Consider the following 18,155-nt stretch of genomic DNA (forward strand, 5'->3'; position numbering starts at 1 on the left):
ATAAGATGATACCTTGATTCCTTGTTCTCAGCTGCCTCACCTCCTTAATTGCTTCGTCCGAGATCAGGGGGAGTGTACGGGCACAAAGGCCTAAGAGAAAGAAACTTAAGGAAAAAAGGAACGTAAATCCCTACAATTTTATAAGTAATATAATTATATTTGAGATTAATTCAGGTGCTCAATCTTTGGACATTTACAGCCCTTTCATGCTCCCCATCCTATCCCTGCCCATGCACCCCCATCCACATGCACACCACACTTACACTCTGCTCCTTAGGAAGACATCAAAAGACCCAGGAAGTGGGCAAGGGTGGGCCAGGGGTGACCACGGCCCTGCTGCAAGGTACTAACAGGAGAGTGGGCTGTCTGGGATGAGGGGACCGAGCCCAGGAGCAGTGCCCCTGGGGGCCCTGCTGGAAAAAGAAAAAGCTGGTTCTTGGGGTGGGTTCTCCCACATGGGCCCTGGGAGGGGGAGGGGGTGGTGAGCAGGCCTGGGAGTGGATGGGGGGGTAAGAAAGCCCTGCAAACAGCTCCTACCACCCAAGTAGGAGCGTGGGTGGCAAGGAGAAAATTCTGAGATGTTGTAAATTAAATTACAGGGGCCAGATGGTGGGAGGAAGAGACAGGTTCAGGGGGTAAGCTGCTGATTCGGTAAAACCAAGGGTTAGATAGGCCAGCTACAGAAACCCAGGTGCAGAAACTCGGGTTTGCAGACTCAACAGGGCAAGAAGCCCTGGATGCCTAGCAAGGAGCAAAACTGGGGAAACAAGAACCTGGTCCCCAGGGTAACCTGTCCTCCCCCAGAATATTCCTGCTTGTGCAGTTTAGACCCCTGAGCTTTTCTCCCTAAAGAGAACATCTAGAGCTCAGCTGTATTTCAGCTCCAGGTCAAGAAAAGCAGCAAAACCAGACAAGTGGCTGCCTCAGGACCAGATACATCGACTAATGACCCCCTGCCCTGGTACCAACCAGTGGAGACGAGGACCCTGAAAAAGTACATCTGTAAAGCTGGTGAATATTCTATTGAGACCCTCCTCTGGGACCTCCCCTAAGATTCCTGCCTGCAAGAAAAAGATAAATATGCTCAGGACAAAGGACCCAGTGCATGCTTCCCACCAGGGGAGCACGCCAGTGCCATCTCCATCCATCTGAGGGGACCCCACCAGGCTTGCAACCAGGAGAGCAATGGGCAGCAGCAGCTCATCCTGGGCTTACCCCCTGAACCTGTCTCCAAGGCCCCCGAACCTGACCCCTTCTCTCCAGCTTCTCAGGGAGCCAGAGCAGCCTGGCCCAGGCTCTCCTGTTGCCTCTTCTATGCCCGTCCTTGTCTCACTGTCCCAAGTACGCTTTTGCTGACATCATGGACCCAGCACCCTTTGGCTCAGTGTTGCCCTTCCCTTTGGCTATCCCCACCACCTTTTAATAAATTTAATTTTTCTTTACTCACCATCTGAGATGCCTGTTTAGCTGCCCGCTCATCACCACTGACCCCTAAACTTTCACCAGCAAAGACCATTCACATTCCTATGTGTGTAGGAGCTAAGTGTCCAGGTGGCCGTTCCTGCCATTATCTAGAGAGAATAGCCAGGTGCCTTTGGATCCAGGACCTGGATCCCCAACCCTCCCGGGCAACCAAGCCTTCTTCAGGGACTGCGCCTATCCCAGGGCCGGTCCTTACCTTTCTCACCCCTATCTGTAGCCAGTGCAGATTCTCTCCAAACAACTTCATCTCTGTCCCCACTTCATGTCTGAAAGAGCCTGTCAGCTTCACATTGGCAACACCTAGTCATCTCCTCCTGGCTCAGGGGTGGAAGTGGGGGGTTATACTCCTACCCCAGGACCTGGGCTCTTTTTTTCTTGCTAGCAAGGGCCCCATAAACCTTTTCTTTTAAAAAGGCATTCAGGCCCTAGCCGGTTTGGCTCAGTGGTTAGAGTGTTGACGTGAGGACTGTAGGGTCCGGGTTCAATTCCAGCCAAGGGCACCTACCTCGGTTGCAGTCTCGATCCCCAGCCCCAGTTGGTGCACACGTGGCGTCTCTCTCATGTCCATGTTTCTCTCTATCTCCCTCCTTCCACTTTCTCTGGAAAGCAATGGAAAACTATATCCTCAGATGAGGAATAAGGTAAATAAATAAATAAATATAAATAAAAAGGCTTTTAGCCCTGGAAGTTAAGTGTGTGTTTTACAGGCGGATGAGAGTCTGTCCTGGGTGGCCTGGGCCCATGTGGCATGGAGGCCATCTGATCAGTGGGGAGGAGGAGGGCAGAGCTGGAGACTCGGGAATGTCACAGCAGCTCTGGCTGCGGCCTGGGCCTGCAGAGACCTTACTGCCCTGCCAGTCACCACAAGACACTGAGACATGACTGGCCATGCCAGCAGGCCAGCTGTGCATGGGGCCCTCTGCTGTGTCAGGGCTGCATTGCTCGGATGTCTCCGTTCTGTCTGTTGGCTGCAAAATGGCACCAGAATGTTACCAGTGATTGGACCTTGGTTCAACCACCTTAGAACTTGAGTTCTGGCTGAGAAAGAATTCAGAGTCAAGACTCAAACTATAAGAGAAAGTTTATTTAGAAAGTCACAGAGGTAGAAGTCAGCCATAGTAGCAATGGGCTCAGGAAATAAGTCAGAGTGAAAAAATAAAAAAGGTCCTTGGAGCTTAGAAAGAGAGAGGCAAGGAAAACCTGCCCAGGGGTAAAGGGGTAGGGAAATGCGAGGGTGTGCTCCATAGGAAGAGCCCCGCTGGGTCCTCCATCCTAAGGGCTTTTGGGGGGCTATGTGAGGTTCCAGGGGAGTGTCTCAATAGAATATTTATCAGCTTTCCAGGTGTGTCCCTTCAGGGTCATGGTCTCCACTGATTGGTCAGCACTAGGGCAGAGGGTCATTAGTCCTCATATCAGCCCTGGGTATTGTTTCATCTGGTTTTGCTGCTCTTCTTGGCCTGGAGCTGAAACACAACTGAGGCCTAGATGTTATCCCTAGGGTTTAATGCTTAAAGAATGGTTGAGCAAGGAAGGATCTGCGTGGGAGTCGAATGAGGCCACTCTTAAGCACCTTGTTCCTCCTTCAACAGGGTCTGTCCCGTGACTAGTCACATTTCAGGGGAAGAGAGGTCATGGGGTTTAAACCGAATGACCAGCAATATGCTAGGGGAGGAAAGGTTACCCTGGGGGTGAGGTCCTTGCTTTCCCAGTTTTGCCCCCTGCTAGGCACCCAGGGCTTTCCATCCTGGTTATCTTCTGTACTTGGCCCATCGTCCTTGCTCTGCTCATGTCTGTCTAACTGCCCACCATATTCCCCCTGAAGAATTCTTGGTTCTGAATTCTTTAAGGGAAAGGGGCACGGGATCTCTTTTGTAGCTGCTTCCTGCTGAAGAGGGGTGGTGTTTGCCTTCAGAGCCAGGAGATCCTTGCTCTCTGTCAGATGGACCATGAGGCTGAGCATGGGAGGAGGTGACAACGATGCCCAGAGTTGGCAAGGGGCGGTATTCCCTGAGTGCAGGTAGGGCTTGTAACCTAGTGGAGACAAATTGTGTTACCAATCTCTATCATTGGGGCAAAAGCTAGAGCAAGAATTATGACTAATAGTGGGTGGGAGGAGAAAAGTTTTAGTTCTCAATGATTCCAAGTCAGAGGATGGGGGGGAAATGAAACAGTAGTGTGAAGGGTTGTAGCCAAATATTTAAGAAAACTAGAAAAACTCAGGATCCAATTCAATTCAAAGGTGAAGAACAAAACTTTGAAGATAATTAACTGAGCTAGAGCCTAATCTCCACAACTGTGTATTATAAATTCTATTGAAACATAACCCCCTTAAAATCACCCTCATTTCTATCAATGAGCCAAATTAAGACCAATTCATTTACTGCATTAAGTCTAGTCCCAATTTGGCCTGATTATTAGCATAAATACAAGAATAGCAATTGCTCATATAAGCTTTCTTAAATCTGCTTAGCTAGAATCTCATAAAGAATGTCCAGAATGTCCTGGCCATTGTGGTTCAGTGGCTGGAGCGTTGGATCTTGGGTTTGATTCTTGGTAAAGGGTCCATACCTCAGTTGCAGGTTCGATCCACGGCCTGGTCTGGGCACATGCAGAAGGCAACCGATCAATGTGTCTTTCACATCAATGTTTCTCTCTTTCTCCCTTTTCTCTTCCCCTCTCTAAAAATCCATGGAAAAAATATCCTCAGGTGAAGATTAACTGGTCTGAAACTGGAGATGTTCACCTTACAAAAAGACCAAGCAGCGCTCAGAGGCTCTGGGTTCAGGAGGTTTATTTTCCGCCCATGACCCCAGAGGAGTCCAGCTCCAAAGTCTGAGCCCTGAGCACAATCGGGCAAGGAGTTATACACCGTCCATGCTTCCGCCTACGTGGCAGTTATACCTTGCTTAGGGCAGGGTAAAGCCCTTTCTGGTTTGGCACGCACGGGATCATAGCAGGATGGCAATGGGGGGGGCAACTGTTGGCCATTTTAGACCGAGTTTTCCCTTATCATTCCCCTCTTTGATGCCCCGGAGGTGGCGAGCCTCAGAGGGCATCATTAAAGTCATCTAGTGGCCGATACCCTCGTAAAGCTAAGACCTTGGCTGTGGTTAGGTGGAAGACTGAATTTTCTTTCTTTTTTTTTAAATTTATCTTTATTGTTGAAAGTATTACAGGTGTCCCATTTTCTCCCCCCAATTGACCCCCTCCACCTCGCTCCCAACCCCTTGCCAGGCCTTCACCCCGTTATTGACTATGTCCATGGGTTATGCACATATGCATATAATTTCTTTGGTTAATCTCTTCCCACCCTCCATCCCCCTTCCCTCTTTCCTCTGAAATATGATCGTCTGTTGCATGCGTCAGTGTCTCTGGATCTATTTAGTTCGTCAGATTCTTTTGTTCATTAGCTTCTTCTTAAAGAAGACCCTTCAACATTTCCTGTAGTGCTAGTCTGGGGGTGATGAGCTCCTTTAGCTTTTTCTTATGTGTGAAGCTCTTTATCTGACCTTCAGTTCTAAATGATAGTTTTGCTGGGTAGAGCAATCTTGGTTGTAGTTCCATGTTTTTCATCACTTTCAATATTTCTTGCCACTCCCTTCTGGCCTGCAAAGTTTCTGTTGAGAAATCAGCTGACAGTCGTATGGGTGCTCCCTTGTAGGTAACTAGCTTTTCTCTTGCTTTTCTCTTGCTTTTCTCTTGCTGCTTTTAAGAGTCTCTCTTTGTCTTAACCTTTGGCATTTTAATTATGATGTGTCTTGCTGTGGGCCTCTTTGGGTTCCTCTTGTTTGGGACCCTCTGTGCTTCCTGGACTTGTAAGTCTATTTCTTTCCCCAGGTAGGGGAAGTTTTCTGTCATTATTTTTTCAAATAGGTTTTTAATTTCTTGCTCTCTTTCTTCTCCTACTGTCACCTCAATAATACGAATGTTGGGCCACTTGAAGTTATCCCAGAGGCTCCTTATGCTATCTTCATATTTCTGGATTCTTTTTTCTTTTTGCTCTTCTGGTTGGGTGTTTTTTGTTTCCTCAAGTTCCAAATTGCTGATTTGATGCTCAGCGTCCTCTACTCTGCTGTTGATTCCATGTAAATTATTCATTTCAGTTCCTGTAGCCTTCATTTCAAATTGGTACTTTATTATATCATCAATTTTCTCAGTTATTTTCATAATACTCTTACTAATATGGTTGAGCATCCTTATAAACAAAATTCTGAACTCTGTATCTGTTAGTTTGCTTGGATCTATTTCATTTAGTTCCTCTTCTTGAGATTTCTTCTGTTCTTTCCTTTGTGACATGTTTCTTTGCCTCTGCATTTTGGCTGCTTCCTGGTGTTTGTTTCTATGTATTAGGTAGAGCTGCTATGTCTCCTGGAATTTGTAGAGTGGCTTTGTGTAGTAGGTGTCCTGTAGAGTCCAGTGGCTCAGCCTCCCCAGTTACCTGAGCTGGGCCTTCTAGGTGCTCCCCTGTGTGGGCTGTGTGCTCTGTCCTGTTGTAGTTGAGCCTTGGTGGCTGTTGGCGTCACTGGGAGGAATTGACCCCCCGGCCAATTGACTGTGAGGACCAGCTGCAACTACAACCAAAGAGCTGCTGTGCTGGAGACACCCCTATGGAGCAGGATTTACTTCAGTGGAGCTTTGGTGTTCACCAAGTGCACCCCTTGAATGTACCACTCGTGGATGTGGTAGGGTTGTAATCCAGCGTGGTCGAGTTTGACTACCAGGTGCACTGTCTCTGGGGCCTCCCAAGAGGTGCAAAGTCAGCCTGTGCCAGTGTCTTGACCAGGGCCACCCAGCATGAGCTCCACAGCAAACCGTAGTTGGCTGCTACTTGTGTTGGGCTTGGCATTGTCCAGGAGAGGCCAAGCTATGAACCAATGCAGTCTGCTGCTAGTGCCAGGCCTGGGGCCACTTATCAAGCCATATGGGGCATGATGCTGCTTGTTTGAGAGATTTTAGGAAAGTCCTAAGCATAAGGCTCGAGAGGCCACTTGCATAGAAAAGCCACTGGAAATGGCCTGCCTGAGCTTGCAGGTAGGGAGCGGTGGGGTCTCAGGGAATCACCGGGGCAGGGCCAAAGGTATGAGTCAGGTCCTGGAGATTCAAAGGGAGACTGAATTTTCAATGAACCTCATTAGTAGGTTGAGGAGGCAAAGACCTATTGTGATAAGGAGGGCAATGGTGATGAGTGGCCCGGAGAGGGAAAGTAACCAGGAGGACCACTGCCCTTGTCCGCACCATCCCTGGCAGTTTCTTGCTCCCTCCGTTGATTCTCTCCCTGAGTTCCTTTACTTTGGTAACTACTATTTTGCGAAGTAACAACATTCCTCTCCTAAGAAAATGCATGATGCCAGGGTACAGTAAATAGTAAACAATACAACTCTAGTAAGTAAAGTCCAGTCAGGAGGGGCTGTTGCAGCAAGTCCAAGTCCAAGGACCAAGGTGATGAATCCGGCTGCAACTAGGAACCAGAGGTCTTCTGTGCTCATCAGGTTGCTGTCCACCTCAGCCAGATCTTGAGGGGTCACCTGGGTCTGGGCTGGCTCTCCAGTCATCCGAGTGCTCCTCCTCAGGAATGTTGTGGGCTTTCTTGACTCTAGAATGCAGAGTCAAGATCCATGGGGTGATACCTGTAACTTTAAGAGCAGTGGGGGTGGTGCTGTCCAATGTGGCCTGAGGGGTCCCTTTTCCCAGTCCATACTAGGTCTCCAGCCCAGAATGGATGGACCAGGGTCCCTAGAGGGATGGGGGCCCTTTCGACTGTGTACTGCTATAGTTCTGACAGGGTAGCTCCCAGGGCCTGGAGTTGTTCTGTCAGGCTCCGGTCCTCTACTTGATGTAGGTCTCCCGGGATGCTTCCTAAACTTGAGGGAGGCCTTCCATATACTAACTCAAAAGGGGAAAAGCCTAACTTTCCAGGGGTGCAACAGGTATGTAGCAGGGCCAAGGGCAGTAGATCTACCCAGGAGAGACTGGTTTCTTGGCTGTATTTGGCTAATGTTTCCTTAAGGGTACGGTTCATGTGCTCTACTTTCCCTGAGCTCTGAGGCCGATATGGTGTGTGGAGTTTCCATAATATGCTGAGGGCCTTCGATAGGGTTTGGATGATTTCAGCTATGAAGGCCGGTCCATTGTCACTGTGGATGCTCAGCGGCAGGCCGAACCTAGGGATGACCTCCCATAGGAGGGTCTTCGAGACTTCTCTGCTTCTTTCAGTGGGAAATGCTTTGGCCCATCCTGAGCATGTGCAAACTAAAACCAGGAGATACTCTAGGTCCTCAAAAGGAGAGTTTCCTGTTCCTTGGGCTCCAGGAGAGGGCCGAGGCATGGAATGCACGTTGTTCCTGGCACAGGTAGTGCACCATTCCCCTACCGCTCGGCACAGCGCCGGCAGGTGGCTGATGTAATACTGTTTTTTCAGAAGGGCTTCCAGGGCAGTTTTTCCAAGATGAATGAGCTGATGGTACTAAGATACCAGGTGAGGCCTGAGGGTTACTGGAACTATGACCAAGGGTGAGTTTGTCAGCCTCCTTGATGAGGAGGACAGTAGCTGCTAAGGCACGGAGACAGGGGGGCCATCCAGTGGCTACTGAGTCGTTTCTTAGACAATGGGCCTTTGCCACGAACCAACAGGCTACATGAGTACCCCTAGAGCTATCTTGTCCTTTTCGTGGATGAACAGGTTGAATGGTTTTTCAATGTCAGGCAATCCCCATGCAGGGGCTTATCCGAGGGCTGATTTGATGCTCCGGATTGATTTGATGCCTCCTCTGCCTCCTCTGTCCAACGCGGAGGACTCCGATCGGGACCGAATAAGGCAGCATAAAGCTGTCTCGCTATTGCTGAGAAGCCTGGAATCCAGATCCGGCAAAACCCTGCAGCCCCTAGGAACTCTCGAAGGCTTCTCTTCGTCTGAGGCTGTGGCAGCGAAGTGATCACCTTCTTTCTCTCAGGTCCTAGGGCTCGGTGGCCTTGTGAAAGGAGGAACCCGAGGTACTGGACTTGCAGTTGGCAGATCTGGGCCTTCTTCCATGAGACACAATACTCAGCTTCTGACAGTAATTTGAGGAGGGCCCACATTCCTGCCATGCAATCTTCCTTGGTTTCGCTGATGAGTAGGTCGTCCACGTACTGAATAAGGGTACATTGAACAGCCTCTCACCGGTAAGCGGCTAAGTCGGCGGCTAGAGCCTCCCCGAACAGGGTGGGTGAGTTCCTAAAACCCTGTGGTAACCGGGCCCAGGTCAGTGGCACCTGTCTTCCCATGTCTGGGTCTGTCCATTCAAAGGCAAATACGGGCTGGCTCTGGGGTGCGAGCCGAAGGCAGAAGAGGGCACCCTTTAGGTCTAGGCCGGTGAACCACGCGGCGGTGCAGGGACTTGGCTGAGGAGGGTGTCTGGGTTTGGAACCACTGGATGCGAGGAGACAGTTACTTTGTTGATGGCCCGGAGGTCCTGCACTGGCCGGTATCCAGCCCCGGGTTTCTTGAGAGGCAGCAGGGGACTGTTCCAAGCCAGTTGGCATTCGGCCAGGGTACCAGAGTCCCTGAGCTTGACTAGGTGGCCTCGGGTACCCAGGGTGCCTCTCGGGGGGAGATGCCGCCTTTGCCTCTGCGGGCGAGCTCCGGGTGTTAGCTCAGCCACCACTGGGGCCCGGTTGAGGGCGCGTCCAGGAGGGTTATCTTCAGCCCAGAAGAGAGGAAATTCCACCTGGAACCCCGGGGGGTCACTCCATTCCGGAGTGCTGAACAGTCTCCACTCTTCCTCCCTTGGGATGACAACCGCCATAATGAGGGGTGTGGCGTCTTCACTGCCAGGGTGTAGCTGCAGGGTGGTAGCCCCTCCTGGTCCAAAGGTGCCCTGGTCCCCTAGCTTAGAGAGGAGGTCTCGGCCAAGGAGAGGGATGGGGCATTCAGGCATGTACAGGAACTCATGCCACACCCGATGGCCCCCGAGTTCACACAGCGAGCTTGGCAGGAGGGTCGCTCCAAGTATTGTGGCTGTCCTCCTGCCAGGTGCCACAGGCATAGTGGCTACCAAGTGTTCTGCTCCGGTGTCTACCATAAAAGTCACGTTTTGGCCCCCAACATCCATCCTGACCTTGGGCTCATGGGGGCCGAGGGGTATCGGGCCCGATCCCTTTCAGTCAGAGTCTATGCCGACTAACCCAACAAGGTTGCCTTCTTGTGGCTCCCCTTGATATTTTCTAGGTTTCCGAGGTTTTCCTTTATTGGGACACTCATTTTTCCAGTGCCCAGTCTCCTTGCAATAGGCACACTGGTCCGCCACCAATGGGGTCCATCGATTTCCCCCCTTTGGCGGGTGAGTCTTCTTTTGCCCTCCCAATCCCTCCTCTCTGAGGGCCGCTTCTAGGAGGCTAACTTTCTTCTTCATCTTCTTCGTCTCCCGCAAAAACTCAAGGGGTCTGTTTTCCTTCAGGCTGAGCAACGAAGACCTCAGCCTCTCCCTGCCTATTGGTGCAGAACCGTACCCAAGGGGGGAGAGTCTACGCTATTTCTAACCAGGAATCTATGTAAGGAAACTGGTCTGGGTTTCCAGGGTTTCCAGTGACAACTTGCCAGACCTGGCGGATTGTGGGGACATCCAAGATTCCCCCGAGGGCCAACCGACCCTGAAGGCGGTCCATTCAAGTTCGCACAAAGTGTGAAGTGTGCAGGGAGTCATTTTGATGCCATAGTCCCCGGAAAAGCCCTTCTCGAAGTTTTTCAGCATACGGTCTAGGACGGTGGGCTTTCCCTGAGGTCCTCCCATGGTCCCGTGTATGGTATCGGATACAGACAAAGGGTGGGGGGGTCCCCGGAGGGACCTTTCAGATGCCTGGCTGTCCGCTGCCTCGCCGCAACTTGGGCCGGCCTTGACTAAGGTGCACCCGTATAATCCCCGGGCCTGGTCAGCAAAGCTGAATCACCGTTACGTCGTTACAGCCGACTACGGACACGGATTGGAGCCCACTCAGATCCCGTGGCTATTGCCGTGGGACCACAGACACATTCACTCTCACAGTCACTCTCACAGTCATTCAGAGGTTGTCACATTCCCTCCCTGACTAACCTTACCTGGGGACCACTAGAGGTCCTTGGGAGGTGATCAGGCCCCCCTTCCACCCATTCGGGACACCTAACTCAGTTGGGCCCTGGGGCTTTGCCGTGTCCCACGCGTGGTCCTGGTCCTGTCCCGCCTGGCCTCCTCGAGTCCGGTGGGGACTGTGGTGGGGCGAGTGGAGGCAGCGGGATGGGAGACTGCCAAGTCAGGGCAGGGCGCCTTCTCCTCTGCGACCCCTCCTCCTTGTCCGCCACCCAGCGCTCTCGCGCAAACCGGTGGCTGCAAGGGGCCAGCGCGGCTGGGCTTCCCGGTCAGGGAACCAAAATGTTGTGGAACCGGAGACGCTCACCTTACGGAAAGACCAAGCGGCACTCGGAGGCTCGGGGTTCAGGAGGTTTATTTTACGCTGGCAGGCCCAGAGGAGTCCCAGTCCAAAGTCTGAGCCCCGAGCACAATGGAGCAGGGCGTTATACACCGTCCATGCTCCCGCCCACGTGGCAGCTACATCTTACTTAGGGCGGGGAAAAGCCCTTTCTGGTTTGGGGCGCACAGGATCATAGCAGGATGGCAAGGGGGGGCACTGTTGGCCATTTTAGAGACCGGGTTTTCCCTTATCACAACAACAAAAATGTCCAGAATGAACTTTAAGTAGCCTCTCAGGGCAAAGAAGCCAAGCCACACAGTTGCCATCAGGTTTTGCCTGCAATACCTATGGGTTTAGGTGAATTCCTCGAGTTTTTGAGGTCTCCCAAAATGTCTTGAGGTTCTTTCTTTGCCATTTCCCAGAAAATCAACCTTTATTCCTTACCTGGAAAGACAGTGATTGTGTACATTCCTTAGACTAGAACAGAATTGGGGAATCTACCTAAAGATTTCCCCGACTTCCTCCAGAGCCTTAATGGTTACAAAGAAATGTATTTTAACTGTTAGAGAATATGGGCCTGGTTATTCTGACCTTTCCTAATTAATATACCTACTGGCTTCTGGGAACAAAACAGAATTACTAAAGGGGGTTTGCTGGGAATCTCATGCAGAGGAGTCTGTTTTTATTGTAGAGAGCCAGGCCACCTTAAAAAGGGTTATAGAAGACAGAAGTGGGATTTAAGAAGAGAAAAGAAAGAAGGAAGACTAGAGTAGACTAAGGTTACTCTAAGGACAATGCGTTGGTGCTCCTCCTTCTCACTAATAGTTTAGGAGCAACTGAAATTACCACAAGAGGGGAAGCTACTAAGGCCCTTGCAGATCCTGGAGCTACTTTATAGGTTCTTAACCACACCCAACTGAGCTGCCTCCTCCCTCAGAGTAAAGCTTCTGCACAAATGGCAGAGAGATCTAATGAATGCCTGCTTTTAAATCAGAACCTGTTCCCTTCCAACTAAGCAATGTTATAGGACAAAATATATATGTATTTTTACCCTGGCTTGAAGATATTTTCTCCATTGCTTTTCAGAGAGTGGAAGGGAGAGAGAGAAAATCAGTGTGAGGGAGACACATCGACTGGTTGCCTCCCACATGTGCCCCAACCAGGGCCAGGACCAAGCCTGCAGCCGAGGTGCATGTCCTTGGCCAGAATCCAACCCGGGGCCCTTCAGCCCATGGCCGACTCTCTAACCCCTGAGCCAAGCCAGCCAGGGCACATTATATTTTTTTAACCCTCAGCCAAGGATATGTTTTTTTTATTTTAGAGGGGGGGGGAAGAGAAACACTGATCTGTTGCCTCCCCTACACACCACAACCAGGGATCGAACCAACAACCTTATTGGTGTACAAGATGATGCTCCAACCAATTGAACCACCTAGCCAGGGCGACAATATATATTTTTGCTAATCAAATCTACCCCAATTCACCTAATAGGGTGAGATTTTCTTGAAATCAATGATACCCACATACCTTTGATGACTTTGTAAAAATTGATTGACCATATATGTGTTCGATTCTTTCTGAATCCATATTTCTGTCCCGTTGATCTATATGTCTACCCATCCTCACGCCTAGAACCATGGTTTTGTGTACTAGCCTTGGAGCCAGACTCCGGATTGGGTGGCGCCTCCAGACTCACCCCTCTTTTTCAAAGCTGCCTGGCTGTCTCAGCCCCTGTGCACTTTCATGGAGTTTTGAGTGATTTCTCTCTCATTTCTCCACAAATGCCAGCTGAGGTGGGCAGGCGGCACTGCAAGGAATGTGCAGATCAATTTGGGGAGAATTTAAACCCTAACGGTATTGAGTCTTCCCCTCAGTCTCGAACTGCACCCCTGTGCCTCCTCTTGGTGACTTTCCATCCCTGGCCCCACTGTCCGCTTGGCTGTCAGTTCCCACTTGCCAACCCTCGCAGTGGTCCCCACACCCACCACAGAAGCCCTCTTGCCTAACAACTGTCACTGGATCTTCTCAACACTAGTTCCTGTGAGGGCAGGCTCCTGAGAAACAGGAATAAAGGACAGGACAGAGGGAAGAATTTGTAGGGAATATAAGGTGAAGTGGGGTGTGTGTGTGTGGGCTGCCACCCCTCTGCAGGGCCCCGGGGCCTGCGGAGTCCTGGATGCGGCACAGCTCTGTCATGCCGAGCTGCGGACCTGTGGAACAGCCGGGCCTCAGGCTGTGCCTGCTGGAGCCAGGTGATAGGTGCTCAGCGGAGCTCAGCGCTCTCCTCCCTGCTCTAGGGCCTCCCAGACCACCGTTCCCACGGGAAAGTGGCCCCAAGCACTCAGAAGGAAAAGATTCAAAATTCAGTACTTGTGATCTGATCGCCTCCTCCCCCTGCCCTCCCTCCCTCCTTCTTTTCTTTCCCCCCACCCCGACCCCCTGGCCCTGAGCACGGTCCTCTCCTGGGTTCCTGCTCTGGGTCAGGTTCATGGTGTTTCTGCCACTGGACTTAGTTTCATCTCTAATCGTCCCAATGTCACCCCTTCTCTAGCTCCAATGATCTCTCCTCCCCCTCCTGCTCCCTCCTCCCCCTTGAAGCCCTCCCTGTTTCTCCACCGCCTCCGACGCCAGACCACTTCCCAGCCGCCCCTGAGGGAAGGCGCCTCTCTGTCTCAGCCATCCGTGGGCTCCAGTCTGCCCCCGTGTCCCCACGGCGAGAGCCAGGCCCTGCCCCCCAGGGGCCTGTTACGGGAAGGAAAAGGTGCGGCAGGGCCGACGCTGGGGCCGGCTGGCGGGGGCCGCGGGGAGGCCGTCCCTGGCCGCCTCCGCTCCAGGGGCTGGAGGCTGAGGCTGCCGCCCTCCGGGGCCCCAGGAGGCCCCCCTGGAGCAGGAGCTGAGGTGCAGCCAGAGGGCGGTGGGCACTGGAAGGAGGGGCAGGGAAAGACCGGGCCCAGGCAGGCGGGCCGCGGGGAGGGAGGTGCGGCCGGGGTGTCGGGCGCTCAGGGCGCACCGCTCTCTGCTCCACCTCTCCACCCTCAGGCTGAGCCCTCCCGCGTCATGGAGAAACTGGCTCTAGTCCTGTGGGCTCTGCTGCTGGGCCAGGGTGCAGTCCTGGCCCGGCACGACCCTGAGGCTGCCCCCCAGGACCCTGCTGGCGGCACCACACGGGCAGGTAAGGGGTGCGCTGGGAGGCCCGGGAGCCGCGGGGACCTCGGGGTCTCCGGCCGGCGCGTCTCGGGCTCTCTGCGCTGGTGCGCTGGGCACCCCGGCGCTCCCAGTCCTTCCAGCGGGGCCGGGGTCGCCCCGCAGATGTGAACCTGACCTGCTTCCGATGCTTCAGAGTCACCTCGGAGGCGCGCTGCAGGCCGGCCGCGTGCGCCCCGGCCGACCGCGTCTGCGTCTCCCACGCGGTCCTGTTCCCGCTCGGTGAGTCCCGGGAGCGCGGGCGGGGCGCAGCGTCTCCGGGACTGGCACTTGGCTGGATCCTTGGGCTCCTTGCAGGGATGGGGGCCAAGGGGGTGCCCTGGGACCTTCGGGCAGACAGCACCCCTCCAGCTCTCCCCCGCGCGGATTCTGAATCTGGGCTGCGTTTTCCCCCTCCTTTTGAAGGGCGATTTGCCAAATGTCACTTCGCCAGGACCATCAGCAGGCCTGAGGCTCTGGGGTAACTGAATTTACCGGAGGGCTGGCCGGGCGGAGGGACGGCTCCGGGAGCAGGGCAGCCAGGCTACTCTGCGCCCAGGACCCCTCGCCAGGCCGCCCACCCACAGGGCCGGCTGCGGGCTCACTGGGTAGGAGTCCACTTCGAAAACAAGCCTTACAGGAGATTATAAACCCAGGCCTGAACACGTCCTGGAGCCCACCGAAATATCACTGGCAAACCACTACAAGTGTACAAATGTCAAGACATCCAGAGGTGGGCAGACCATCTATTCCTCCAGAATCCGTGATCATGGTTTGCTGGTGCTGGTTACATGGTGCCAGGTCCCTGGGGACCCGCCAGCAACAGCAGAGCTGCTTCCTCTCTGGCTGCAAGTCCCAGGGGCCAGGCTGGGCATCATTCTTAACTAATTTCCTGAATGCACCTCTCATCTCCCGCCCCCTGACTTTCCAGTACCCATGCCAGAAAGTGCAGGTTGCTCAATTATTGGGCTCCCTGGAGATAAATCCATAAGTGGAAGGGCCCATGAGAAATGCAGGCACAGTTAAGGTTGTGGCCTTGCTGTGGAGGTGGCCTCTGTCTCCGTGGCACTGGCAGACAGGGCTGTCCACCCCTATGGCCAATATCACACCAGTGTCATGGGTAACATGCTCCTTCCACCTTTACCTTTCTGTTAAAACTCAAGGTGGACTTGTACCAGCATGGAGGCCCCGCCCCTCCTCCTGGTCCTGAACGGTCTCCACAGGATGCCTGTCTCTGAGGGCATGCCTTTGGAAGCACCCCCTGTCCTTATTGAGAGAAGGAATTTGCTGATGGCTGACAGGGGCACAAGCTCTTTGACTAAGTATCTGCACCTTTCCCCCTCCGGTTTTGTTTTCTTTACCTGTGGTCCCACGGGAGTTTTCAGTTACAGCTTCTCAGCCTAAATGGCGGTGGCTGGAGGCTGTGTCATGGTGCTTCCTAAGAGTGGGGACTCTGGGATTCAGGAGGGCTCTCTTCAGACCCTTTGCCTGACCCTCACCTTTGCCTGACCCTCACCTTTGCCTGGAGATCTCCACCCTGAGCCTTGGGGAGGGGAGGCAGCTACTCAAGGTCGGGCCTTGGGGGGCTTCTGGAGGAAGTGTCCTGCCTCTTGCCTGCCTTCAGGTGAGCCCAGAGCCCAAACCACAGCAGCATCCTCTGTAGCCTGAGAAGAGATGTCATAATGAATTACCATACAATACAGTAATTCAGCGAAACAAACATAACATGATACAATGTAATAGCAGTGGATTCCACCCAAGGTGGTCTCTCCTACTATAGTTTGGGTTGTTTTGAGTGTTTTGCTTCCCCCAATGGTTCCTTCAAAGTCTCTGCCATGTCCTTAAAGGAGCAGTGGGGAGATCCCAACTGAGCCCAGGCTGAGCACACAGCTGGGTCTCTGTGGCCCCCATCCTGTCCTCTGCTTCTCTTTCAAAGCTGGCTGGGGTGGCCAGGGCCATGAATGGTTTCAGGGAAGAACCCTCAGCAGGACCAGCAGTCCTGGGTCCTGTCTTTGCTGTGACTTTAAGGTGACAGCCATGGACAGCTTGGACAGCCATGTTGCTGTGCTCCACAGGACTGGCCTGTGAAAGCATCAGGAGGAACTGTCTGGTAGTGCTTGTGGGGACAGCTCTTCTCTGATTCCAAGGGCACTGGCCATGTGGACAGCACACCTGCTGGCTCCCCCTGAGTCCTCCTTCCTGGAGGCCAGGGGCCACCTGCCCTCTCTCTTCTGCAGGATCAGGGATGAATGTTTTGCTCAGTAAGCGCTGTGCCCCCCGATGCCCCAACACCAACATGGTATATGAGTGGCTGTCGGGCCACCGGCTGCTCAGGAGGATCATCAGGCAGTGCTGCACTGGGAGTTTCTGCAACACGGCGCCCCCCACCCCAGGGGGTCCCTGGCCCCTGCCAGGGGGGCTGCTGCTTCCACTGGGCCTCAGCCTCCTCAAGGCCCTGCTGTGAGTGTCTTCCCTTCAGCCCTGCAGGCCCAACCTGTCTTCCTGCCCAAGCCTTGGTCCTGTCTCCCTCTCTTTTTGACACTGGGTGGGACATTTGCCTTTGAGGTAGTGGGAAGGGTGCCATTGCCTCCATCCAGGACCAGGCTACTTCTTCCATCCTGCTTTCTGCCTACATAGCCTGGAGAATTTAGCCCTTGGAGGAGAATGAACCATCCCTAGTTTAGGGTAACAGCTCCCTGTATAATGTTCCTTGCCCTGAACAGACTGCCCAGGGCTGGTGAGGGACAAGAATAGCCTGGGCAAGGCCAGATGGTAGCTGCAGCTTGCTCTGTCTCCTTGGCCAGCTCCTCCTCTATCCTGGCCACCTCTGTCCAAGGAGGCCCAGGCAGATTCATGCCATGGGTGTCACCCAGGCATTGGGACCACGACCTTCACTCCTTCCAGAGGCAATAAACTTATTGTTCAACCTCACCCCCTCTAGCTCCTTCTACCATCTCCACCCACTGTGCCCAAACCACATCCTTCTGGCCCAACTCTCAGCAGACCTCTGTGGTCATGTGCCGTTCATGCCTGGATCTTGGTCACATCTGGACAAAACCATCCAGCTGGGCTTTGGGCAGCCAAGCTCAGGCATAACCCCTGCATTCCGGGCCCATCACGGGGCAAGCAGGAGTCACAGTCTCAGGTCAGGTTCTCAGAAGGACCAGCTGGCCTCCGTGTGGAGGAGGAAGGGGGACTGGAGGGTTTGGGGCACATGGTGGGGGTAGGTGGGGCCCATCTAGGGTGATGGAATGCAGAGACCCTGGGAGGGGATGGTGGGGCCTATGGAACCCATGTTTGGTGTGCAGCCTGGTTGAAGGCAGTGAAGGCTGATGGAAGGGCTGGAGGTGCCCATGACGGCCCTGCACCTGGCCTGGGGTGGACCACCTTGGTGAGGGACACAGGTGAGGACCAGGTCGGGACAGGTGAAGCTAAGGACCAGCTCAGGGCTGTCCAGGCTGAGCTGGGTCACCCATGGAACATCCTGGAGAACAGAAAGACAGAGGACAGGGCAGAGAGTAGGGCCCTCAGCATAGTGGACGAGCAGGGGTGTCTGAATGAGCTCTGGAGGTGCAGTGAGCACCAAACTGTAAAGGTGTCTTGAGACCAAAAACCTTAGCGGGTAACTTTGTAGATTATAGAAGGATTTATTGTTGGGTAGTTACTTCCAGGGATGGAGTCGGAGCAGAGGCGACCCAGCACTCTGCACAGGTCACCTCCCATACACAGCAATGGTTACATAAATGCTTTGCAGTAGCTGACTTACTGGTGATTGACAAGGCAGAGAGTGCAGGGTAGGCCAGGAACTCACCTTCCTTCTGGTGGTCTTATGGCAGATAAGTGCATAGAATTGACGCCAACACCAGTTTGATATTTGTCTCAGTTGTTCTGCCTTTTGCACCGTTCCTGACAGGAACCTGCATTGGTTACATGGCATAGGCTTGCAGAACCTAGCTAATCATTATCTATGAGGCCTGTGTCTGCTGGCTGGGACCAGTCAGGTTAGTCAGAGTTGAAGCTTGAATAGAGAGAGAGCGGGGTCCACAAAGATGGAGTCAGTCTGTTCA

The 18,155-nt window shown here is 53.2% G+C and overlaps 1 protein-coding gene across 1 annotated transcript; it reads left to right on the plus strand.

Annotated features, from left to right (window-relative positions):
• Positions 1-13,962: 13,962 nt before the first annotated feature.
• LY6L (lymphocyte antigen 6 family member L) lies at positions 13,963-16,552 on the plus strand. Its single transcript, XM_087825218.1, has 4 exons — positions 13,963-14,013; positions 14,050-14,077; positions 14,215-14,331; positions 16,332-16,552. The coding sequence occupies exons 1-4, from the start codon at positions 13,963-13,965 to the stop codon at positions 16,550-16,552; spliced, it is 417 nt and encodes a 138-aa protein (XP_087681344.1).
• The last annotated feature ends 1,603 nt before the right edge of the window (positions 16,553-18,155 follow it).

Source organism: Miniopterus natalensis, chromosome 16 (genome assembly GCF_054644295.1).
Source record: "Miniopterus natalensis isolate mMinNat1 chromosome 16, mMinNat1.hap1, whole genome shotgun sequence".
NCBI classification, from domain to species: domain Eukaryota; kingdom Metazoa; phylum Chordata; class Mammalia; order Chiroptera; family Miniopteridae; genus Miniopterus; species Miniopterus natalensis.